Source organism: Brachyhypopomus gauderio, chromosome 14, assembly GCF_052324685.1.
Source record: "Brachyhypopomus gauderio isolate BG-103 chromosome 14, BGAUD_0.2, whole genome shotgun sequence".
Taxonomy (NCBI): Eukaryota; Metazoa; Chordata; class Actinopteri; order Gymnotiformes; family Hypopomidae; genus Brachyhypopomus; species Brachyhypopomus gauderio.
Genome location: NC_135224.1, coordinates 17,563,065 through 17,589,779, shown reverse-complemented (window position 1 = coordinate 17,589,779; position 26,715 = coordinate 17,563,065). Strand labels below are relative to the sequence as shown.

Here is a 26,715-nt window from a genome sequence, read left to right as displayed (position 1 = left end):
GGTCAAATTTAGCGCCATACATCCATTTTGCTTTACTGTTCACTAAGCTATACTGAATCTCCTGCGTCAACTAAAAACAAGTTTTCCAGAGGCCTCCTTTACGTTTCGTATATTAAAGAAAACACACAGAAGTTCTTACCCTAGCATGGAAATCAGATTTTTCTCCAGATCTGTGACCACAAAAATCAAAAAAGCTTTTCACCATGTGTTCCAGATCTGAAATTTTTTTGTTCTTTGTCTACGCACTTTTTAAATGATAAGGTATTGTAACCACAATTAGTGAATCCGTCATGGGTATGTTTTTCCTGGACATGGTTATATGCTTCCTGAGCAGGAATGGCAGACTGTGTGTCAGCACAAAGAAAACCAGAAAGATTGTGCAGTGGTTTAGAAAACGCTTTAGCATTTGTGCACATTCAAATGTTACCATGTGCAGAGCACACCCAGAGATCACCGACTTATTTTGATTGTGTGTGTGTGGGTGTGGGTGTGTGTGTGTGTTGGCTCATTAGCAAGGAACCTGCTTCCTGTGAAGAATGAGAGGATTAGGAGGGTGTGACATGTCTCATGTGGATGACAGACCTGCAACCAGGGAGGCAGAGAGGCTCAGAGTGACGGCCATTTTACACAGGACTGTGTTCAACTCCATAAAGACCCAATCCATTCCAGAAATGTACCGTTCACTCTTATCACAAACTTTGTTCCTGACCCAAGCTGAACTGAACCGCCCCATCTTTAAGCCAGAGTCTATAAGTGATTCACAATGAGACATTTTCTTCACTGTTTAGTGTTTCCAATTTTTTCTATGTTGAATGTTGTACAAAATTGCCTATATAATCTGGACTAAATTCTATGTCAGATAAATTTTATTCTATGTTAACTTACGATAAAGGATAGGTTTTAAAAGAAATGTTACCTCTTGACATAGACCTACCATAAAATTAAAACATTTGTCATGTCTGTACTGGATGGTCATTTGAAAGGAAATATTGCACATAGTAAGACATCAGTGAGACAGTGTTACTAATACTGCCTGTGTTCCCATATAATTCAGACATACTGTCTCAAATTAAGCATAATAAATAATATATTTCTAAACAAAGCATCACAAAGTTTAATGTGTCATCTGTTTTCTTTATGGATTGTAGTTTGATTTGTACATGTTGATACCACAGTTAGGCACCATTACGTACTCGGCTTGGTGCTTAGCACGTTTGCCTCTCAGCAATGGGGTCTTGGATTCAAGCCCCTACCTGAGTGGAGTTTCCATGTTCTCCCCATGTCTGCATGAGTTTCCTCTGGGGTCTCTGGTTTACTCCTACATATTTCCTCCATTGGCAGTCCCTGACTTCATATCCAATAAAAACTGTTGTCTGAGTGTCTGTGCATGAATGTGTGTGTGCTTGTATGCCCAGTGTTGCATGGTGCTCTGTCACTAGGGTCTATCCTCTCTCCCCTTCCTGGACCCAGGGGGCTGTGGATACTGGTAGAGTGTATGATGATGTGTGATTGTTCATGTAAGACTTGTACCTGTGTTAAAATTGCAAAGTGACCTTGGGTGTCTTGAAAGGTGCATATAGATTAAACATTCCACCAGGAAAAAGTATGACAGGATAAATAAGGTTTTGTTCACTTCTCATTTTTATGGAACCAAGGTAGGGGTGCTTGTCTGGAAACTGTAGCGTTATTGTGCAGGACCCTGGAGATGTGGGCTCAGCTATTTCTTCTGCTGAAGCATTTGTCGAGGTGACTCTATTTCTTTCAGATTTCTGAGTCATGTAAAAAGAAGACTTGCTAGTAATACGCTGTACACTTAAATGAAAGGTCGCTGAAACAAACCAGAGCACTGATGTGCCTTTGAATAGGAAAATGATCATAGATGATAGAAAGGCTTACCTGATTTGCAGGATTTGCATTATAATGAGGACTGCAGTACCCATGTTCAATGGACTACCTGTGAATCATAAGCGTTAAAGACCATTGTCATCAACATTATGAAGACAGTCATCATTTATCATCACTGCCACTAACCTGTTTGAGTGTCTCCTCCGTTTCACATAAAGGACAGTGCCAACTACAGCCATCACCAGCACCAGCACTGAAACTCCCACTCCTACTGCTACAGCTCACACAGTGAACACGTGAGCAGACACAGCTTATTAACACCGATCAGCAAAAGGAAACAACTGCATAGATGTATCTGGAGTTCATTACATCTTTATGGCTGGTGTGAGAATATTCTGTACCATCATTCTGGTCTCCTGTAGTGGGGGGTTGTGGGTCACATGCCCCCTGGGTAATGAGAACGTCATCAATCGCTACATGTCCACTAGACTCCTTGCACTTCTGATACTCAAACACAAACTAACACAAAAGTGAACATCACATGCTAAGTGTTATGTGTGTTATAGATATATCAGTAATATGAGGCTTATATTAATATCAGTAATATGAGGCTTATCTTACTAATATCATTAATATGAAAATGGGTGTTTAAGTTTGGTACCCAGAACTGCTCTTTCTGAACAGTGTGGATTCGGCCCCTCCATCACATGTCACCTTTGTCTCCTGATTCTGTCCACATCAGACGCCCAAGCTTTTCCCCTGTGCTATAAATGGACCTGAGAAAGAGTGTGAGAGAGAAAGAGAATAGTATGTTTTTAATATGATATCCATTTATTTACTTATTCGGCGACCAAGCATGTGGTACCAGAATGTGAAACACTGCCCCCTGCTGCCTGAGGGGAGTATTGTTCTGTCTCCCCACAGGCCCACTTGAGCTGTCCACATACATGTAGTGACCTACAGACACACCGGCCACACATCATTATGGCACCACGACAGAAGCTACAGTCTCTTACCACTGGAGGAGTTGGTGGTGTGGTCTGTACTGGGACCTGTACTGGTAGTAGGCTTATCCCGATCCGATATTTGGATCGGATCGGCCGCTGATATTTGCAAAAAATGCGTATCGGATCGGCAGGCACGAGAAAATGCCGATCCAGACTCCCGATCCAGTTTTTTTTCAAGTCCGATCCGCACCCATTTAGATAATCCCTTCCAGTCTTTGCTGTGTTTTCGCCAGTGAGAGTAAAATCCGGTCCGCATTTTCCAGCACACCTTCAGCACATGAACTGTGTGGTGATTCACAGACCACACTGCAGTTCCCCTGCCGGCCTGCACGGTCGCTGCTGAGCTCAAGTACTGAACTGAAAAAGGAACGAATCAGCTGAGGAAGTGATTTGATTCAGTTCGTTCACTAATCGTTCGCGAACGACACAACACTACTGAACGTGAGGTAGTGGAGAGAAGAAAATGGTGCGCTAAAGCCAGGTTCACACTACACGACTTTTCAGTCGTCAGGTTTTTGTGCCGTTCGCACTACATGACTGGTTGTGCTGTAATCACGAGTCTTTCAGTTGTTGTTGTGGCTTTAACACTACATGACTGATCGGCGACTTCTTGCGTTATTTCTTTTGGCCAGGTCTGAAACGTGATGTTGTAGCTTACTGTCGTTCATGTCATGCCTGTCAAATTGCTGGTAAACCAAATCAAACCATTCCATTGGCTCCACTCCATCCAATTCCTATGTTGGGGGCGCCATTTGAACAGCTTATTATCGACTGTGTTGGACCCCTACCTAAAACCAAGTCTGGTAATATGTATTTGCTTTCTCTCATGTGCACAGCGACCCGATATCCTGAGGCTATACCTCTATGCAACCTGAAAGCAAAAGGTATCGTGAAAGAGTTAGATTCTTCTCTATGTTTGGGCTACCCAAACGCATTCAGACTGATCAGGGATCAAACTTCACTTCGTGTTTGTTTAATCAGGTGATGAGATTGTTACAAATTGAACATCGTATGTCAATTGCTTACTATCCTGAGTCTCAGGGTGCACTTGAACGATTTCACCAAACGTTTAAAGCCATGTTGCGCAAGTATTGTCTGACCTCGGGTAGAGAATGGGATGAGGGTGTTCCATTTCTGTCATTTGTCATAAGAGAATCAGTGCAGGAATCTCTGGGACTTAGTCCAGCAGACTTGATTTTTGGTTATTCAGTGCGTGGGCCATTAAAACTATTCAGAGAAAAATTGGTTGCGGATGACCAGAAGAGAAGTAATATTTTAGAATACGTGAGTGATTTCCGTGAACGATTACATCATGCTAATGATGTTGCAAAAGCAAATTTGTCATCGGTCCAGTCAAACATGAAGGCTCGTTTTGATAAAAGGTCAGTGCACCGAGAACTCTGTAAGGGAGACAAGGTTCTTGTGCTATTGCCTATTCCTGGTTCAGCTCTGTGTGCAAAATTTTCGGGTCCATATGTGGTGGAATGTAAATTGAGTGATACTGATTACGTGATCAGCACACCAGATCGACAGAGAAAAAGTTGTGTTTGCCACATCAATATGTTCAAATCTTGTGTTCAACGGGTACCATGTGAGGTTTCTGACGGTACCCCTGTTACTTCAACGTTGGCAATAAACAGGTTGGACTACCAGTCTGGCAGTGATGATCTCATGTTTCGTGATGATAGTCTTTTTACTCCTCACTTATTAAATTCGGAGTTCTTGGCTACTTTACACTCCCAGTTGTTACATTTTGGTGAGAGAGAACGGGATGATGTGATTGATATGATTAATACTCACCTTTCTTTATTTTCTGATGTTCCTGGTCGAACTGATTGGCTTTATCATGACATTGATGTGCAAGGGCAACAACCCATTAAACAACATGCTTATCGTTTTAATCCCACAAAACGCCAGAAAATGCAAAAAGAGGTTGAGTATCTCTTGGAAAATGGTTTGGCTACACCTAGCATTAGCTCTTGGAGTTCGCCCTGTCTACTAGTGCCTAAGCCTGATGGTACTAGTAGATTTTGTACTGACAATCGAAGAGTTAACGCAGTTACTAAACTGGATTCCTTCCCTTTGCCAAGAATGGAGGATTGCATTGAGGAGTTGGAGCAGCTAAATTCGTAACGAAACTTGATTTACTAAAGGGGTATTGGCAAGTTCCTCTAACCCCTGTAGCCTCTGAAATTTCTGCATTTGTGACGCCTGATCATTTCCTTCAATATTCCGTAATGCCATTTGGCTTAAGAAATGCACCTGCGACTTTCCAGAGATTGATGTGGAAAGTATTGGCAAACGTGGAAAATTGTGAGATATATCTAGATGATGTGGTGGTGTATTCATTCAGTTGGGACGAGCACATGACGAACCTCAGAAAGGTTTTTAGTCATTTACAAGATGCCAAACTTACATTAAATCTTGCAAAGTGTGAATTTGGTAAGGCCAGAGTGTCTTATTTGGGAAAGCTGGTTGGGCAAGGTGAAGTATGTCCTCTTGCAGCCAAAGTACAGGCCATTATTGATTTTCCGGTACCGCTTCAAAACATGATCTTCGGTGATTTTTGGATATGGCAGGGTATTACCGTGGGTTTTGCAAAAACTTTGCTAGTGTGGCTGCACCCTTGACTGATTTATTAAAACATTCACAGACACTGCTATGGACCATAGATTGTAGGGGTGGGAATTGTTTACTATCTCACGATTCGATTCGATTCCGATTTTGGGGGCCACAATTCAATTCAAAAATCGATTTTCGATTCAAAACGATTTTCGATTCAAAAAACTATTTGATTTATAAAAATGTCTGCTTCAGTCTATAAAATCTGCATGATCTACTACAGTCTGCTTTGCAAGACAGAAGGACAAATACAGAAAATTAAGTGTCTTTCACATTTAATTAACAAAAATTAAGTGCTTTGGTAAAATAAAATGGTTTTTGTTGTTACCAAAATTCTTGAGCTTCATTTTGCGAGCTGTCAGGGCTGGCTCGGATGCAGTTCCCCCAGCCGTCGCTAGGGGCACCAGAGTCAGTCCCAGACTAAACCGACGTAACCGTACGTTCTCAACCAGTCTCTGCTTTCTCTGTGATTGCTTATCGTTTAATGGTGTCTCGCCACCTCTCTCTGTTATGCTTTCTCTTTACTTATTCGAGTATCTTATGCGTCGCTTCCTGACCCATCTCAAGTTTTCCCAATCCTGTATGTCTTCCTATCCGTTTTGCCTTTATTTTTGGGAAGGGTTTTATTTTGCTGCAGCGTTTTTTGCTAGTTACTTCTGCTGGTGTCCTTGGTTTCGTTTTCGCGTTGCATTTATCCGCGCTGTTTTTTAGTTACTGTTGTTGTTTTGTTTCTTCCTCCCGTCTCACTACAGTTGAGTGTTATTTTTCATGCGTTGTATTTTCCGCATTGGTTTTTTGTTTCTATTTACTCCGTGCCCTCACGGTTTTGCTTTCTATTCTCTTGCGCGTTGAGTCTTCCGTGTTGTTTTGTTTGTTTGTTCTGGGTCGCTGTGCGCGTTTCCCTCTCGCTAATATATTTGACGAGTGTCAAACGTCTTGCTCTTGCGAGCCGGCACTTGGGTCCATCCTTCTCTATATTATTTCTCACCCTTCTCTATATTAACGCTCCCGTGCTCACCGAGTTACACAAGCCTTGCACACGAGCTACTTTGTGTCCAGTTCGGTCTTCCCCGGCATTCGGTAAAAACCAAAATGAACCCATATTTTTGCCTTAAATGAAGACCGGACAGGTTGAATATCTCTTTCCTCCATGTGTTTTGAACCTTTTCCGCGCATGAATGTGTCCCAGAACATGCGGCATAACGTCTCGCGTAATTTTGTAATTACGTAACGCGAGACTTCACCACGACTTAGAATCGATTTTGGGACATTTAAAATCGATTCTGAATCGTAGTAAATGAGAATCGATTTTTGATATATGAATCAATTTTTTGGCACACCTCTAATAGATTGTGACTATGCTTTTAAGGCCATCAGGTCTCTCTTGTGCAGTACACCAGTCCTGATTGCTCCTGATTCACAAAACCTTTTAAACTGGATGTTGATGCCAGTGCTTATGGAGCTGGTGCTGTTCTCTTACAGGACGATGAGCAAGGAGTTGAACATCCTGTATGTTATTTCTCAAAAAGGTTTTTGAGACATCAGGTTGGTTATAGCACTATTGAAAAAGGGGCTTTGGCCCACTTAATGGCTTTGCAGCACTTTGAGGATGCGAAATAAAAATCAGCGGTTGATGAGATGGTTTTTAATGATTCAGGATTTCAATTTGGAGGTTCACCACAAGAAAGGTACTGAGAACATCGTAGCAGACACCTTATCGAGAGTATAAGACGTCCTAAACGTATTTGAAAGCAATGTTAAAATAACTCTGAGGTCATGTATGAATTAAAACAAAATGTGAGTTTTGTTTTTTTTTATTTTGGGTGGGGGAGTGTTACGACTCTGTCTAATTGCATGCCTTGGATTAAGACAACGACTTAGCGCTGGTTATTGAGATTAAGTATATCTAAGCACACAAGAATGTACTCAGGAAGCCAGATATACCCCAACGCAGTTAGTTTTATATTATGTTGCGGTCTGTCCTAGACCAGCTCGTAACAATATATTTTATATTTAAGGAAAATAAAAATAGTAACGCACAGTTACTTGGATAAGTAACTTTAATCTGATTACTGTACTGGAAATTGTAACTCCTTATACTACTCATTACTGAAAAAAGTGGTAAGATTAGATTAGAGTAACGCTACTATAAGTAACTATAAGACATCACTGCTGATACTACATTTTAGAGTTTACAAGTTGTTTAATATCTCAATAAATCTATTAATCTAATCACCTTCTACAAAATGTTTTCTGTAAATACATACATTCTAAATAATTTATAAATACACATTCATTAATATCCCTGCAATCGTCTCTTAAGCAATGTTTCTTAATCAACATTTTTTAATCTCAACACATTTTGCAGTTACTTTGATATCCAATTAAACCTCTGTTCATCTAAAGTTTCACTTCTAAATCTCGTTCATCTCAAGATGAATGATTAAATTGTACAAGTACACAGTAATTTGTATTTCGAAGCTTCTTAGATTCAAAATTGTATGAGAGAAATGAATTATTTTAAACAATATTTTCATATAGCTCAGCAGTTTCCCTACTGGTTTGCCTTATTAATTTTAAGATCTATGTTTGATATCGGAGAATTAACAACCGTGATAATTAAGTTCGACCAATATGTAGACAAACCTGTATGCAGAAATGTAGAAAATTCCTAACAAATACGCAATCTATGGCTTGCCTCTTCCGATTTGTGTTCTGTGACCGTAATGCTAGTAACAATGTGTACAGCTGGTCTTTTTACAGTAAACAGTCGCTTTGTGAGCTCAAAAGCCAAACATATTTTATTCTTGAACATGCAATAGCTGCTTAAACCTTATATACTTCAAAATACATAAACCACACATTTTATACATACATTGATACAAATTACAAATGTACCCTGCTGCGCTCACCAAAGAATGTAAAATGTATGACACAATGATCCTTTGTTCTTTCATTAAAACAAGCATCAATGTTTACCTTTGGTTATGTAAATAAAAGTGCAAACTTGAGATAAAATCTAAACGTTTAGGCACAAACAAAACAGTGTCTAATCACTCATACCTGCAAGCTAACTTTATAAAATCTCCACCTTGTGCAATCTACGTTGTCACCAACAAGATGAAATGAAATGATACAGGTGTCACGTTATGGAGGGCCCCTGCCATCTATCTCCCAGCAATCAGCAGTGGCAGTAGGTGTCTGTCCTGTCGTTGTGACGTCATGTTCATCTCTCAGGAGGGCATGGCCCATTAGGGAGTTTGCCATCTGGGGGTAATTTGTCTGTATTTATATCTCATCTTTCTACCAGCCTTTATTGTTTTTTTGATTTGGAAATTATGGGGTTTATTCCATTAAATCTCCCTTTTTCCTAAGACTGGTGTGATCGCTTCTTTATTTTTGCACTTTCCTTGCCCGTGACAACAGGCACACGACTCAATGATGAACCCCACACAAACCACATTAAACACGTACAAAGAAGAAAATATTTGTGAATGAGTTGGAGAATAAATTGGACCTATTTATGTTATGATATCCAAACAAAATTCATACCCAAGGACAATTGTGGTCCTTTATGTGACGTTGGAACAGAAGCAGCAGGAGGCTGAGGGTGACTGGTTTTATTATCCATTATTCATTTATTTATTATCGTGAAACTTAAATGCTCAGGCCACAAGGCAGAATAAACATGAACAGAAAAAGATAACGAAGGTAGTTCTAAGAATAAACAACGGAGTTTAAATGCGAGTAGATACAGAGCAGGTCTTTCTCCCACGGTGCGAGGAGAGGTAGCAGGCTGAATGCGCAGCACTGGACAGCGCGACCTGTGGGAATAAATACACCACCACCTGATTATGTGACCGGTGTCAGTACTCCGGTGATTGGGAAGGTAGGAGTGACCAAAACTGAGAGGGTGTGCTCCGTGTGGTTGTGGGCGTGCGAGTGACAGAGGGTGTGTGTGTATACGCGCCCTCTGGTGGCGTCCAGGCTGACCTACCATAACACTTTACATGTTCATATATGTCTAGTAAAATTGGCATTTCATATACTTGAAACTAAATGATTTCACAATTGAAATAAAAGAAAAGAAAATAATTGCAAATAATATGCAGTATGTTTTCTCTGATTTATTTTGGAGACTGCATACATTCTAACCATTTACATTTACGGCATTTAGCAGACGCTCTTATCCAGAGCGACTTACAAAGTGCTTTGCTTCTGATCACAGAATACATCCTAGGTAATAGTACAGATAGGCCAGAATTCAAGACACCATTGAGTCAGACTACTACTAAACTACAGGAGTCAATATCATTACCTAGTGTTTTGCGAGTTAGGCATTTGCCAAGAAGCACAAATAACCATAGACAGACATACAATTTAAGAACACGGCAAGTGGTAGCAACTGAGTTAGTGCTCTGGTAAGAACTCAACAAACAGGTGAGTCTTCAGTCTACGCTTGAAGATAGCAATCGTCCTAGCAGTCCTAGCAGCTAATGGAAGATCGTTCCATCATCTTGGAGCCAGGACTGAGAATAGTCTGGAATCTATTCTCCGAATCACATTCAGGCAGAGGACCACCGGGCAAGCCTTTTAGCGCATTTTGTGAGGTGGTGCAGCATATCATGGGGGAACATGGACAAAATTTTGATTTCATAGGTGGGGGGGGACACAAATGGCTTGAGAACTGGGGTGCGGGGTTTACCAAAACCGGCTTTTGAAAGTGCAGGGGACATGTTCCCCCCAAATTACGTCCATGTGGGGGAAGACACTGTGGTGATCTGTGGAGTAGATTCTGCATTAATGAAATTCTAAAACATATCTCAAAGACAAGGTTTTTATCATTTATTTAGATTTGCACACAAACACTGTGATGCTAATTGTCACTTCAAAATTACTGCATCAGTAATAAAGAAGCTGCTCGTGCTCCCGATGGTCCCAAATCATCAGCACTACACTGCTGCATTTTTCCTGTAGCAATCGGCATCAGCACTACTTTTAATTCAGCTGGGATGGCGCTGCTGCGTGTAGTTGAAGGTGAGATGACATCTCTCACCAAGTCAGTGACAAAGATGATTCCTGCTCTGTCCAGTCTATATCATTTGATTAATTGAAAGTCATCAAACATTTCCAAGACATTCTTCCTCTCTTGGAAGGTTCACATGCGTCTCTGTTTTCTCAGTGCCATCTCAGCCCCCTGGTGGCAACTCTTAACAACTTAAGAGTCCTCTGGAGCAGTCTTTACTTTTCGGGAGAGTAAAAGAGGGCGGTGCCCCCTCAGGCAAAGTGTCCCGCCCCCTCAATATTAAGACCCAATTATTACCCCCCCCCCCCCCCCCCCCCCCGTCAACAATTTTCATTTGCCACGCCAAATTTTTTTGACGCCCCCCCCCCACAGTATGGCGCCGGCCCTGATGTTTTTGTATGTACGCACCGTTCGTACATGAGGCCCCAGGTCTGTTAGATGGTTGGTTTTTAGTTGAACCAATGAGTTGAGGTGTTGATGTAAGTAGATTTTTTTTGTTTGTTTGTACTTTTTTGTATGTTTTGCCATTTTCAGTTAGTGGCAGTGTTATTTAGGGTGTTCATTAAAAACACCCTTGCACCAACTGGACTATGGTGGCTTGCCATCGCTCTTTAATATAACCCACAGTCTCGTTGGATCATATCTACCCTCACCTGGAAGCAAGGTGTGACACACACACACTTACATATGCCACACAACAATTCCCCCCTCCCCATGCATATGCCCCTGCCATAAACACACGCATGCACAAATTAAAATTCTTCCATAAATAGAATCATCATTGAGATACAATTCAAACACACTACGGCTTCATTGGTGATGTAGATGCAGGTGTCTCCCCTCTAGTCCTCCAGGAACCCACAGCACCAACACTACACATAGACAAAGAACCAGGCAGGTGCTTCTTTGTCTTGGAGCATTTTAGTCCTTGCCATCTATGTTATGTAAATCATTCATTCTTTCCCATTGAATGCTGCTACATCCTACAAGTGTCAAAATAACATCATATGCTTTGATTTCATTATTTAAACTGGATGCATTTGTCAATAAAAAGATAAATGTATGTATTGCTTATAATTGTACCATCAATTATATCCTTATACCATGTAAACATCTGAAATAAGGTTAAAAAATCCTGAGGCAGCAAAATTGCTCAAAACCTTGTGTCATTCTCAAAACGTTTGCCCACTACTATATATTCTGTACACCATGAGGTTATTGGGAAGATAATAGAATAAATATGATTTTGAAATCATGTAATAATCAGGATGGGCAAACTGGATTTAAAAGCAGACCAATCCTGTAGTGTGGGTATACTTTAAAGGCAAATCATGGCAATATTATACATTAAATCAATTAAATAAAACAAGAGCACTCTTTAAAGTTGCTAACTGGAACTGAAAATAGTTCTTTAGGGCAATTCTATTGAACCATACACCCACGCAAACAACAGTTTAAGAACCGGTTTTAAGAGTGAGGAGTGTTGATTTGTGTCAGCTGTGAAAGAGTACTAACCTCATCATCAGGTTCAGAGGGACGTTAAGCTCATTAGGAGGGGGTGGGGCTGCAAGCCTCCTTTAAGATATAAAATGGAATGGTCAAACAAGACTGCTATTGTGAGCTTTTGTATTTATTTTATTAGGTAGAAGAACAATGGGTTTGAATAAAGTGGGGCTTGGTGTGGTGCTGTTGCTGGGTGTGTTTGTGTTGTCTGATGCACAACTACAAGGAGTGTTCAAATCTCAACTTCCAGCTGGACTACAACCTCATCAGCAGCCACAAGCAATAAGGCAAGTTGCTGGAGGGGTTTCTCAGGGGAGCCATGTTTCTAACCCCACAGGGCCTGCACAAGGCTCATTTAGCCAGCAGTCTTGGAATCCTGTACAGGTACCTGTACAGCAGACTTCCAACGTTCAGTCCCAGCAAGTACTGCAGGGACCTGTGAAGCAGGTGGCGTGGCATTTCCCCAATGAACCGCAGGTGCCAGCAAGACAGCCACTAATGCAGTTTCAGATGAGCCCCCCTGTTCCTGCTGCCAGTGTAGCAGCAGAGTGTGGTGAGGCTGGCATACATGTGGAGGTCAAGAAGGACCTGTTTGGTACTGGTGAGCTGATAAATCCCTCTGAGGTCACACTGGGAAACTGTGCCGTCAGTGGGGAGGACCGTGCTGCTCAAGTCCTCATCTTCCAGTCAGAACTGCAGGGCTGCAACAGTACTACCAGTGTGAGTCTCTATGCAGTCAATTCTTCAGTGCTGCATTAAACCAGCATGCAATAACACCAGTTGTTTCTTAACAGACGACCCAGGATGAGCTGGTCTACGTCTTCTACGTCCGCTATGTTCCCCACAATTTTGCTCACACTCCTATTGTGAGAACTGTTGGTGCTGAGGTTCGCATTGAGTGTCACTATCCAAGGTATTGGACCCAAATGTGCTGTTTAGTATTTGGAAGGCTTCGTTCAATCTGACTGCCATTAAATGCTTTGCAGGCTCCACAATGTAAGCAGCAATGCTCTGATGCCTGCCTGGATCCCATATGCTTCTACCCAAGTTGCTGAGGAACAGCTCGTCTTCTCCCTGAGGCTCATGACAGGTTTGTCCCATGGCTACACCAGACTTGCTGATCAGTGCCAGAACTGGACCTAATGAGGTTTCTTCTCCAGATGACTGGACATCTGAAAGGCTCTCCAACCAGTACTTCCTGCATGATGTGATCAGTGTTGAGGCATCTGTAATTCAGTTCTACCATGTGCCCCTTCGTGTGTATCTGGACACCTGTGTGGCCACGGTGGTTCCTGATGTGAATGCAGTTCCTAGTTATGCCTTCATAGATAACCATGGGTGAGTGACATCCTTCTGGGCTTTGTGATGGCTGCGGAGATCAAGTAGCTTTGGTCTAACTGCACAAATGATTGCAGGTGCCTGATTGATGCCAAGCTCACGGGTTCCCAGTCTCACTTCCTGCCCCAAACTGAAGCAGACCACCTGAGGTTTCAGCTAGAGGCATTCAAGTTTCAGCAGGACAACAGTGGTTTGGTATGTAACCATGTTTGGTAGGGGGGTGACTAGAATGACTGGCTGTCTGAACTAACCCTTGTCGCTCCAGCTCTACTTCACATGCTTTATGAAGGCAACTCCAGCTTCTTACCCTGCTGATGCTGAGCACAAAGCTTGTTCGTTCTCTAGCAACAGGTATGTGACTGTTCCTGAAACCAGCAGGTTACTGGTGAGGCCTTGCTCGTAAGCTTGGGTATTCTGGCTTCACAGGTGGACTGCAGCATATGGTCTCGACCAGGTCTGTGGCTGCTGTGACACCACCTGTAGCTTCCGGAAGGGTCGAGATTTGTCTGAGGACGGAGGTACGTGCCTGCCATGCTGTGCCAGTACCTGATCCTTCTTGGAGAAGGTCTGGGGCTTAGACTAGAGGTGATGTGGACTTGCAAGCAGAGCCTAAACCCCTTCCCCCTATTTTTTTTATTTTTTAGGTATACAGCTGGAAAGAGAAGTAATCCTTGGTCCAATCATGGTTAAGGAGAGTGCTTGATTGCCCCATGTCTTGAATGAAATAAACCTTGTGCTTTGACTCCACAACCTGTCCTGTGTTGTGTAATGATATGAACAATATGATTGGACATTCTTAGTTGTTACCTCTCCATGGATCAGATACAGCGCACGCACAGACTGACCTGTTTAGTTAAAACTAGAGTTCCTGAGGTAGAGAGGTCATTCTCTTCAAGAATCCTGTAAGGTGTCTTTATTCAAGAACCCGTAACACAAACACAACAGGCTGAGCCTAGTCTAGGTCTTCAGCTGTGATGTAGGTCAATGTATTAATTGCCAAATGTAGCTTAAGGTGATCAAACCTGAATTTGACCTAGGTTTCTACATGGCATTTTTAGCAAATGACCAAGGCTCTCCAGCTTTGACGCCAAACCCAAACATGAATAACAAAGGAAGATTGGTAGATGCTGCTGGAGAAAGGTGTTCTAATAGGCACAACTTGTCTTGGAGATCTTTCTGAAATGAAGTTCAGGTAGCTGCATCTCTCAAATGTCATTCGTAATGGTTCATGCAGTCTTGCTCTTGCCATTTGAGCCTACCTTCGGTAATCCCTAAAATTTGCCTAGAATGCATGTACACCTTTTTATACTTGGTTTGACCAAGGCCGTAGTGGGACATTGTCTGTGCTGTTTACACAAGCAAAGCTTATTTGGACTAGAAGCCTTGGGCGGAATATTGAACTTTGCTGTAGTCAAATTTATTTATATTGTGCTTTAACACATGTCACAAAGCAGCTTTACAATCGTATGGGTCCAGATCCCTAATGAGCAAGCCAAAGGTGACTGTGGCAAGAAAAATCTCCCTATGATGGTGGGGATTAGGAAGAAACCTCAGGAGGACCAAGACTCAAAAGAGAACCCATCCTCCATGGCGTCCCACTAGCACGTCTGTATTTGTGGTCCAAAAGTAGTTCTATAGTTGTGGTTCTAGTTCCCAGGCCAAGTAGTCAGTCCCTTTAGTGCAGATGGTATAAGCAATCCATACATTCATCCAGGTTAAATATCAATGATTGTATTAGTCATCAAAGCATCGGTACGTGATCGCTAGTGATATTTTGACACTTTAGCGATGTAGGAGCATTGAATCGGACACTCTTTAAATCGCACCTCTAACACATACGACGTTCGATAATAGAACGCGATGCTTGGGCGATATTCTGATAATGTGTCTCGGGGACGTGTCTGTGCTATCTAAGCATATGTTAATCATTTGTTAGCGTATTTGAAAGTATGCTCAAAATATATTCTAGGTTGATTCGAATTGCGTGACGTCATAAATGTTATCAGAAAAAGATAAATCGACTTGCAAAATTACCATTATCACCAGCAGTCTTGTTTGTACTTTTTTTGTATGTTTTGCCATTGTCATACTCAGAGTTTGATGCTTAACCCGCGTTCTGGAATACCCCCCAGGGGCCTCATGTACAGACTTGCGTGGATTTCTTACAAAAAATTGGCGTACGTACAAATCCAGAAAATTGCGTACGCAAAAAAAAATCCGGATGCATCAAACCATGCATATGCCGGAATCCACGTACATTTCTTTTGTACATCCCAATCAAGAAAGTGGCTGTCTCCTCCTGTGACACGCTCCCCAATAAATATGCAAATTCATTTAAATTTGCCCTGCACCGGAGGAGTTTCCTCTCTGATCAATCACAAACCATGTCTAAACGGGGAAAGAAGAGGAACTTCACGGAATGTGAAGTGGAGACACTCCTGAATGAGGTAGAGATGTGGAAAAAATGTTTGTTTGGCACGTTGTGGCATTACAGCAAAGCACAAAAGCTCTGAGTAGGACAGCGTGTGTGAAGCTTTAAGCTTAGCCTAATAACAGATACATTAGATGATTTATTTCTTACATGCAGTTTAATTCATGTATTCAGGGTAATACAGCTGATAAATGTGTAGCTCGTATGCCTCTTTAACAAGAATAGTAATAATATTCTACATTTTGACACACAGCTGCCGCAGTGAAGAACCCAGTGCCACCAGCTCCCACGGAAGCAGAGGCCGAAAAATGCCTAAAAGACTACCTACACCTGGCACCGGCAAGACGCCAATCTTTTAATTTGTTAATTACACGTTTGTTGCATATTGTTGATTTTCTGGTAAATAAACATTTTAAAGGAAAATCCATTTCACTTAATTTTGTTTTGAGGTAACAATATTAATATTAATTACATAAAATAATATAGCAGTGTAGATTTCTGTTTGAGTCTTTAGGCTTCTTAATGGCTCATATGATCTCGCTGCTTGTGTATTTCATAGCTTTAACTTAGGGAGGAAGAAGAATATAAAATCTAAATGTAAGGTTTGATTTTAAATGTGTAAGGAATGCCATCTAATCTGTCCCCACCAGCCTCACCTGCCACTGAACACCACATCCCCTTTCAGCTATACTTATATACCTTCCCACCACTTCATAGTTGTGAAGTGTTGCCATTCCCATGCAGCATACCGAGCGTTTCTATTACCTCTATTACTCTTGTGTTCTGACCCTTGCTTGCTCCCCAGACCTCGCCTCCTGCCTAGCCCTTCTGTACCTCCCGGATACTGCTCTCCCGTTATGACCCTGGACCGTCCCGACCGCCCCAAGAAAACGCTATCGCAATTACTCCTAGTGCTAGTGATTCCTTTAAATAAAAGCGGTATACTTCCGCAGTTGGATCCTTCTCTGTCTGGAGGACCACCGGGCAAGCCTCTTAGCGCGGTTTGTGAGGTGGTGCAGCGTATCATGGGGAAGACACTGTGGTGATCTGTGGAGTGGATCCTGCATTAATGAAATTCTAAAACATATCTCAAAGGCAAGGTTTTTATCATTTATTTAGATTTGCACACAAACACTGTGATGCTAATTGTCACTTCAAAACTATTGCATCTGTCACTAATAAAGAAGCTGCTGGTGCTCCCGACCCTGCTGGCTTGAGCGCAGATTCTCCATCTTCCCCTCCCTCTCTGACAGCGCTTCCAAACACCTCCAGTCATGAATGGCCGGAGGAAGAGTGAGCGTCTGAAGGAAGTCTGGCAGAGGACTCACTCCCAAATGACATACAATAACTGACAAGGCAGATGTCAAAGCTTAAAATTAAAGTATTAAAATTGCAGCATGAATATTACACTCTTGCACAAAAAAAAATGAAAGGAAAACAAATAAAAATTTAAACCTATGCTTATCTTAATGCCTAATTATTGTGCATATTTATACATAAAATTGAAATGTCTCCCTTTACACCCCCCTTTTCTTCTCCCTTTATACCCCCCCCCCCCCCCCCGCATTTAAATGTACAAAATGTATATATGTTTTTATGATTGAATAAATAAACAATAAAGTATCAATAGCCCTTCAAAGAGAGGGGGTGGTGGTGTGGTGGGGGAAAAAAAAAATTGAAATGAAGGTTCTCACGCATCTCTGTCTTCTCAGTGCCATCTCAGCCCCCTAGTGGCAACTCTTAACAACTTATGAGTCCTCTGGAGCAGTCTTAACTTTTCGGGAGAGTAAGAGTGATTCTTATACTTGAGAGTTTTGATAACTGGCACTTACACTTAACTCTGTGAGTAGGAGCAAATCTAAGAATTTTTCAGCACTTAAGTCCAAAATTCCATTCTAAGAAGTTTGATAAATACGGGCCCTGGGCCCTGGGCCCGTATTTATCAACCTTCTTAGAATTACTCCTAAGAATGCTGCTAAGAATTGACTTATGTCTAAAATAATTCTTAGTTAAAAGCTGAGACTAAAAGTTAGTTATCAAGCCTCTCAGTCTCACTTTAAGCAAAGTGTAGGAGTAATTCTTAAGTGTCAGTCTCAGAGCTGATTTATGACACCTGGCTGTGCCGCTAAGCTGATCCTGGATGACGTCGTTTCAAAACCCCCTGCAAGAACCAATCACTGGATCGGATTTCAGGTTCAATAATATTTCCTGAGAAATGTCAAGTTAAATTTCAGAAAATGTTGAAATACCTTCACATTTAACTTAATAATGTTGCAGTCATAATTTTTGTGAAATTACACAGCGTATTTACATAGTTAATAAATAATCCATTAAAAAAAATTCATATCTACCTTTAAGTATGTGACATGCACTGGTATGTATAATTTTCCCTTCTTTCTTTTGTTATTCATATATTTTCTCAGATTTATTTTGGATACTGCATACATTCTAACCGAATCACATTCAGGCGGAGGACCACCAGGCAAGCCTCTTAGCGCAGTTTGTGAGGTGGTGCAGCATATCATGGGGGAACATGGACAAAATTTTGATATCATGCATATCATGGGGAAGACACTGTGGTGATCTGTGGAGTGGAGGGGGGTCAGGATCCTGCATTAATGAAATTCTAAAACATATCTCAAAGACAAGGTTTTTATCATTTATTTAGATTTGCACACAAACACTGTGATGCTAATTGTCACTTCAAAATTATTGCATCCGTCAGTAATAAAGAAGTTGGTCGTGCTCCCGACCCTACTGGCTTGAACCAGTGACACACTTAAGTCCAAAATTCCACTCTAAGAAGTTTGATAAATACGGGCCCAGGTAGGGTTTCATCTTAGTGGGACAAGTAAGACAGTGTGTCACGTCCAGCCCCTCCCTCCTCCCTGGTCCTGCCTAGTTTCCCCGTTCCCATGGTTTCTCCCTCTGTCTGCCACGCCCCTGTCCTCATTGTTCCCACCTGCGTCTCGTTTCACAGTCATGTTGTCTGTGTATTTAAACCCCTCCGTTCTACCCCTTGTAGTCGGTCATTGTATGAGAGTCCTCCTTTGGTTCTCTGTTAGCGTTCTAATATGAGTTATCCTTACGTCGGTTCTTGTTCTTAGTTACGTTCCTAGCCTTCGTTGTTAATACATGTTTCTCTCCATTTAGCACTTGTGTTTGTTTGTGTATGTTGTTTTCCCCTGTCGGTCATGGTCGTCGGTTATTTATTCACTGGTTGTCCGTTTAATTAGTGGTTTGGTTTGGTGTTTGTGCCCGCTACCCCTTTAGTCGTTGCTCCCTTTGTGTTATGCTTCTCCCTGTAATGTTTATGTGGTTTTGTGGATTAGTATGTTCTCATGTGTATTATCGTTACCTAGTCATCTTGCTTGCCTGTTTGTCTGTATCTTCCCCTCTGTGTTTAGTTTAGTCGTGTTCTGCCTTTTGTGTGGAATTTTAGTGTTTGTTTACTTCCTTTATAATAAATATTCTAAAATCTGCATTTGCGTCACTCCTGCTGATCTGACACGGTACACAGTGGTACAATAGTGGTCAGTACTTATAAAACAATGAGACAAAGCTTTGTGTAAGATATCATTTCGATGCCGCCGGTACTCACCCTTTGTTTTTCTTCATTTAGAACTGTAGCATGGGTGCTGGCACTAAGTTTCCATTGAAAACAAGGCTGCATTCTACCCACAATGCCAAGCCCAACAAGAAACACACTGGCAAGTTGCCTCAAATCCACCAGGGGCATCTTCATGTAAGCAACTCACAATTCTCATACAAGTTCCAAAGTTTTAAATTAATTATCAATAACGTGTTACATCCTACCATGGTACACTTGATCTGATACAAAATAATTTCTATGTCACATCTATAGAACTAGCATCAATCTTAAACTTAAGTTCTACTACCTGATGTGACACTTGTGTATCGTGGCTGCTGCTGTCAAACTAGTTATTAAATGCTATAACAGTATGTAATGTATATAATTATTTACTTTCTAGCTGTAGAGAATGGTGTGGAGTTATTCTAGTAGAATTGTTAAAATATCTATACTACCATTTAAAGGTTTGGGGTCACTTAGAAATGTTCTTATTTTTGAAAGAATAGCAGTTTTTTTTTCAATTTAGCAAACATTATATGAATCATAAATACACGCTATACATTATTAATGTGGTAAATGACTATTCTAGCTGTAAACATCTGGTTTTTAATGCAATATCTACATAGATGTATGGAGACCCATTTCCAACAACCATCACTCCAGTGTTCTAATGGTACATTCTGTTTGCTAACTCTGTAAGGAGGCTATTGGATATTTAGAAAACCCTTGAAAACCCTTGTGCAAGTAGGTTAGCACAGCTGAAAACAGTTTTGCTGATTAGAGAAGCTATAAAACTGACCTTCCTATAAGCTAGTTGAGAATCTGGAGCATTACAATTGTTGGTTCGATTAAACTCACAAAATGGCCAGAAAAAAACAACTTTCAATTGAAACTTGACAGTCTATTCTTGTTCTGAGAAATTAAGTCTATTCCATGCGAGACATTGCCAAGAAACTGAAGATTTCCTACAATGGTGTGTACTACTCCCTTCAGAGGAGAGCACAGACAGGCTCTAACCAGAGTAGAAGGAGAAGTGGAAGGCCCCGCTGCACAACTGAGCAAGAAGACAAGTACATTAGAGTCTCCAGTTTGAGAAATCGACGCCTCACAGGTCCTCAACTGGCAGCTTCATTAAATAGTACCCACAAAACGCCAGTGTCAACGTCTACAGTGAAGAGGCGACTCCGGGATGCTGGCCTTCAGGGCAGAGTGGCAAAGAAAAAGCCATATCTGGCTAATAAAAGAAAAAGATTAATATGGGCAAAAGAACACAGACATTGGACAGAGGAAGATTGGAAAAAAGTGTTATGGACAGATGAATCAAAGTTTGAGGTGTTTGGATCACACAGACAAACATTTGTGAGATGCAGAACAACTGAAAAGATGCTAGAAGAGTGCCTGACACCATCTGTCAAACATGGTGGAGGTAATGTGATGGTCTGGGGTTGCTTTGCTGCTGGTAAAGTGGGAGATTTGAACAAGGTAAAAGGGATTTTGAATAAGGAAGGCTATCACTCCATTTTGCAACACCATGCCATACCCTGTGGACAGCGCTTGATTGGAGCCAATTTCATCCTGCAACAGGACAATGACCCAAAGCACACCTCCAAATTATGCACAAACTATTTAGAGAAGAAGCAGGCAGCTGGTGTTTTATCGGTAATGGAGTGGCCAGCGCAGTCACCAGATCTCAACCCCATTGAGCTGTTGTGGGAGCAGCTTGACCGTATGGTACGAAAAAAGTGCCCATTAACTCAATCAAACTTGTGGGAGTGGCTTCTGGAAGCATGGGGTGAAATTTCTCCAGATTACCTCAGCAAATTAACAGCTAGAATGCCAAAGGTCTGCAATGTTGTAATTGCTGCTAAGGGAGCATTCTTTGACGAAAGCAAAGTTTAAAGTAGAAAATTATTTCAAATAAAAAAAAAAACATTATTTCTACCTTGTCAATGTCTGGACTATATTTCTATTCATTTTGCAACTCATTTGATAAATAAAAGTATGAGATTTCAGGGAAAACACAAAATTGTCTAGGTGACCCCAAACTTTTGAACGGTAGTGTATATACTTATACATCTCCTGAGAGAAGGCGGATGGTGACTGGTTTTATTCGAGAGCAGGAGGAGGAAGTAAGACGGGCAAAAGCTGCAGGACAGAGTAAGCAGGGTCAGTGGATGAAATGGGAAAGTGTGGAGAAAAGGAGAATCACCTGGCGAGAGTTGTGGGCATTGGATGCAAGTCATATAAAGTTTCTTGTGGGAGCTACTTATGATGTGCTTCCAACTCCACAAAACCTTGGGCAGTGGTTGGGTGAGGATCCAACTTGTAAGCTATGTGCAGGAAGTGGTACATTGAAGCACATCCAGTCGGCATGCAAGGAGAGTATGTTACAGGGACGTTATACATGGAGGCATAATCAGGTACTTAAATCATTGGCAGGTGCACTTGATAAGAAGCGGTTGGAAGTTAATGGCATGCCAGTTGCTAGTTCCAATAGAGCAGGGGTACTCAACTGGCGGACCGCGGTCCGGATCCGGACCCGAACGCAGTCCTGTCCGGACCCAATCTCATTCCTGATTAACTGGATATGGACCAAAAAAAACCGGAGCATATATTTTCATACACTCTCTTTACTTTGTACTGAACTTTTTCTGCATTTAATTTCACATTCATTTCTTGTGCATGTTTCATTACATTATGTAGAATTTCAATGTGTTCTTTTTCACTAGACGTGACATGCACACCCTGGATGTCAACAGAAGTATCACTGTTCTTTTGTTACAAGACCTCACCGGCTGATCTGATTCCAAATGGTAGGCGCTTAAATCTGTAGCAAGAGAGATGCAGGTGCATCTAGCTTGATCTGCCAGTGACCATCCTTTTCATCTAAAATGAAGAAAACTCTTCTCTGCAAGTTTGCTTTGAACATGAACATCTGTGTGAATGGAATAATGCTGACACTTGTTTGCTTTGTTTATGCAGAAGCGCCCCCTAGTGGGCCCGCCGGCGGGCCCAGCTCCTTTACGGCGATATAAAACATATTAAACATTAATGAATCTCCGAACAAAAGCGCTTAAATCAAAATTTCCTATCCCATCTACATGCCTACCGAGTTTCAGCCGTCTACGTGCAGCCGATCGCGAGATATCCGGCTTTGAAGTTGACCACAAAAGTGCACCCCGCGGGGGGGTCTCCCGACATATCCGTTTACAAAACATATTTATGTTGTGAAATGTCTTAATGTTTTGTCACCTAAAAATCGTTTACTAATAAGGCTTTAATTTAAGACCTTAACAGCGTAGATCCGTTGTGGTTAAGTACCTTAAAAAGCTTGCTCACCTCACTGCAAAATTTTCCAAAATCCGCTTCCTGAATGAGACACTCCGACAAATCTGCCCCCTAAGCGTCACAGAAGCATTCTTAACGCTGATTTGACCCCTCATTACAAAGCTGCAGCGGTTCTGCTTTGATTTGAGTGGTTTTTATTGGTCTAAAGTGGGGTAGTGACTTTGAGTGACAGGTTTTACAACCTCTCCCACGGCGAGGTGCGAAGGGGAGGGGGGGAGGGTGAACCAATAAGCCCACAGAGACAAGCTGGCGCCTCAGAAGTGATTGAAAGCTGTTCTAACCAATAGTGTACATCCTTCCGAAGCTAGCCAGCCCTCATATGACATGATTGGTCAAGTATATTTTTAAATTGAGCCCTCGGAAACTGGCGCTTCATTTCCAATTTCGGCCGCTAGCATAGCAACATAAGCTAACCCTTTGCTAACCTAAGCTAAGCTCCCCAGAACACACTGTTCGGCGAAACTGAAGCAGCCATGGATTATTTTGTTCGTTTTTATGCGGATTGTGGATACTTTTGAACATAAACGGATTACTTTGTGTGGAATATATGAGCAATTTTCGGAATTTTCGCCAACCCGGAAGTAAGACGGTACACCGGCTACGACGCGATTCTACGTACTGTGAGTAACAATGGATAATTTTTCATAAGCGATATTGTACAAAATATATATTCTAATACTAAACATTAACTAAGCGTTAGATTATAAACAGTTTTAGAGCGTTTGAGTGCTGCAGCACTCTGTATCGTGTCGGATGCTACCGGAGTTGGCTACGGTAACCTAGCTTATGCTGTCGGACTATATTGGACATAAATATGATATCATAACGTTCATATTTGGACATGAAATTTAGTCATTGGAATTTTCTGGTCTTGCTGTAATATGTGCAGCATTGTTGTTTGTCGTAGCTCCTCGGTTTCGTGTAAGGAATTTGTTGGCATGTTAGCTTAGTTGGCTAATGGTGTGTGTTGGGTGTGGCATATTTAGACATGGGTGTGGTGCACTTGACATACCTTGGATAAAGCTGAATAACTTTTCAATGCTTGCATGGATTTGCTCCATTTTTTCTGTGTTGTTAGAAAAGACCCTAGCGAAATTTATTGTAATTTCTGATACCTAATTTGAATAACTATGTGAATATACATTCCAGTCATGTTCAAGTTCAAGTCAGCATTTGTGACATTCCTGGCATATTAGCATCTGCAATAGAGGCTCTAAAATAAACCAAATTATGTGAATATGATACTGAAGTGTATTAATATGTTCCCCCAACTGCCTACTTCAGTTTGAGCCATGAATGATAATTTTCCTATATGTACAACTTGAGATATCTAGTTTTAATGTGAACTATGTCAAAAATGTTAAAAATGGCCACCGGGTGTGCGAATCTGCAGTATAAGGTTAAGCAAAGGAGGATCAAGACAAAGACTTAGAGATCCATTCTTTTTTCAGTTATCACCAAACTGGTAATCCAGTTTGTTGGTTCGGTGACTGGCGTGAAAACATCTGCTTTCTCTAGCTTAGCTAATGTCTCCCTCAACTTATCCATGACTGTAAAGGGGATTTTCCAGCAGCCATGTATAACTGGTGTTGCATCAGGGTCAACATGAATGTGGTGTTCACCTGGACACTCACCCAGTCCATGGAATATTTTAGGATATTTTTAGGGATGCACCGAAAATTCGGCCACCGAAAATAAATACTTTCATCACCGAAACAACACGGCCGAAACAATGTGCTGTGATGACGCAAGCAAAAATCGCCTGCACGTGTTTATTTGAGCAAAAAAGTTTTCCAGTGATGGCGCCAAGGCAAAGGACATTAGGCCTACACCAAAAATTATGGAACTCGTTGCCTTAGACGATCAGCCGTTCTCTGTCGTAGGGATTTCGTAGGCTAATAGAGCACATTGAGCCCTTGCCGAGCAGACGACATTTCTCAGAAGTGTGTTTACCTGAGCTGTTTAATGTTGTTGCAACTCACGTCACGTTTTTATGAGAGAATTTATATTTATCTTTCAGGCCAGTCAGTTATAATTAAATTTACCTCGTATAAAATACATATATTTATCCTCTCAGATAAAAACGGTCTGCAAGCGAGTTTAATTTAATTAGTGGTCGGCCGTTGTCAGCGGTATCGCCGTTAACGGCCCACCACTAATTTTATTTTATAATATGCATTACTGTAATGTCAGTGCTAAATAAATATTTTCAAATCAAATTTTGTAGTTGATTTATTCTTTGAATAGCAATGCCTTGATTTAGTGAGGTTAGCCATAAATCCAATGTTACTAATAATTGGCATAATGTATTTCGGTGTTTCGGTTTTCGGCTTTCGGCCTTGGTTTCCTCATTTTCGGTTTTCGGTTTCGGCTAGGAATTTTCATTTCGGTGCATCCCTAGATATTTTATTCACTAGCTCCTCTTTTGTTGTCGGCGAGCATTCTCTTATGTCTTCAATGAGGTTATGAGGTTAATCTCTTGGCATGCTGCTCTACCCAGTACTGTGCATGCTGTTTGCCTGGTAATATAGAACAGCAACCTTACCTCTGCACGCTCAGTACTACATTTCAATTGGACACATCCGGCTGGTGTGATTTTTGCACCTCTATAAGCAACCAGTTTCGTGTCTGTAAGATTTAAGTGCAGACTTCCTGGCATCTTTCCGACCTGTTCTAGAGGCAAAACATTTGCATCAGCACCAGTGTCAAGCCTGAAGTTAACTAGTACTCCTCTTATGAGCAGTGTTGCATGCCAAGCTTCATCATTTAGCCGAGTACATTCAAGACTACCAAACACTGATCTGACCCTACACATGCACAAAAAGATTGCAGTGAACATTGCACTGTACCAGCACTACACTGTCATGTCTGTCAATTGTCTCTGGTCTGTTGTATTTTTATTGTATTTATTGTAGTGTTTTGGTACTGTTGTGAAATTGTCCCATGTTGCACATTTTGCACGTTGTATTCTTACCCTGTGGCACTTTATGTCTTCTATTGTATTGTTGATTCGTGTCGCACCACGGTTCCGGAGGAACATAATTTCGTTACACTGTGTACCTGTACTCAGATGTAATGACAATAAAAAGCCTCTTGACTTGACTCTTGACTTTAGTATTCTTCAGTTTACCATGCTTTGTGTGTTTTAAGGTCTCTTCTAGAGCATGGATTCCTCCTTCTTTCTCCGGGCAGCCGTTACATTAATCTGCTCCCTGGCATTCAATGGCTTTGGTCAAAGTAAGCTTGGGCTCTCAGAGTAATTTCTCTTTAATGCTGAACTGTTCCATATCTGCTCTGTGTGAGGTTATCTCCAGTGGAACAACGTGAAGTTCTCCTTAGCTTTCTATGCTGTTACCTCACTCCGTTTCAGCACACTGGCAGAAGCTTCTGACACCATGTTATGTTTCATCTTGATTCATGCGTTCATGTAGACAGAAGAAATGGGAGAACATAAAAGATACAGCCGATGTGTTTATTCACCTCTAGCCCTAGTACAGAGAGCGAAGCTGTGTCCGAAATAGCCTACTACATACTACTGGTGTACTGCATGGTCCCCAAATCAGTTTGCAGTATGTGAATAAATTTTTTTTTTCCAGTATGCAAAACATCCCCGGATGACATACTACTTCCGCAAAATATTCCAGTACGCGAACAGAGCTATCTTCGTGGTGTACTGCATCCCATCATGCAACGATATGTTCATGTGACCTTGTAGTATGCTTTGCTTTTGTCGCATACTGGAAACTACTGCATACTACTACGAGGACCAGTATGCAGTATCCAGTATATACTGAGTGCAGTATGCAATATGTAGTAGGCTATTTCGAACACAGCCCAAGTCTCACAGCTAGTTTTAACTCTCTACCTCATTACAGCTCTACCGTAAACCTAGGGTGAGGGTGCTACACCTTAGAAACATCCACTTTCCTAAAAAATACTCTACAATGACTGTGGTCACCTCCAGGCCCCTCCCTTTAGTTATGTTGACATAGATAAGCCTGTT

General features: G+C 41.5%; 1 protein-coding gene across 1 annotated transcript; it reads left to right on the top strand.

Annotated features, from left to right (window-relative positions):
- Positions 1–12,101: 12,101 nt before the first annotated feature.
- Positions 12,102–14,091, top strand: LOC143475599 (zona pellucida sperm-binding protein 3-like). The gene is made up of 8 exons (XM_076973482.1): positions 12,102–12,723; positions 12,798–12,916; positions 12,990–13,093; positions 13,164–13,341; positions 13,419–13,536; positions 13,607–13,692; positions 13,768–13,859; positions 13,986–14,091. Exons 1-8 carry the CDS (start codon positions 12,154–12,156, stop codon positions 14,042–14,044), a joined length of 1,326 nt encoding a protein of 441 aa, XP_076829597.1. The 5' UTR covers positions 12,102–12,153; the 3' UTR covers positions 14,045–14,091.
- The last annotated feature ends 12,624 nt before the right edge of the window (positions 14,092–26,715 follow it).

What these genes read in the sequence shown, in the direction of transcription:
- LOC143475599 (XM_076973482.1), top strand. Translation starts at nt 12,154, where the DNA reads ATGGGTTTGAATAAAGTGGGGCTTGGTGTGGTGCTGTTGCTGGGTGTG. An exon ending in ATTGAGTGTCACTATCCAAG is followed by an intron (nt 12,917 to 12,989) that starts GTATTGGACCCA and finishes AATGCTTTGCAG; the next exon opens with GCTCCACAATGTAAGCAGCA. An exon ending in CTCCCTGAGGCTCATGACAG is followed by an intron (nt 13,094 to 13,163) that starts GTTTGTCCCATG and finishes TTTCTTCTCCAG; the next exon opens with ATGACTGGACATCTGAAAGG.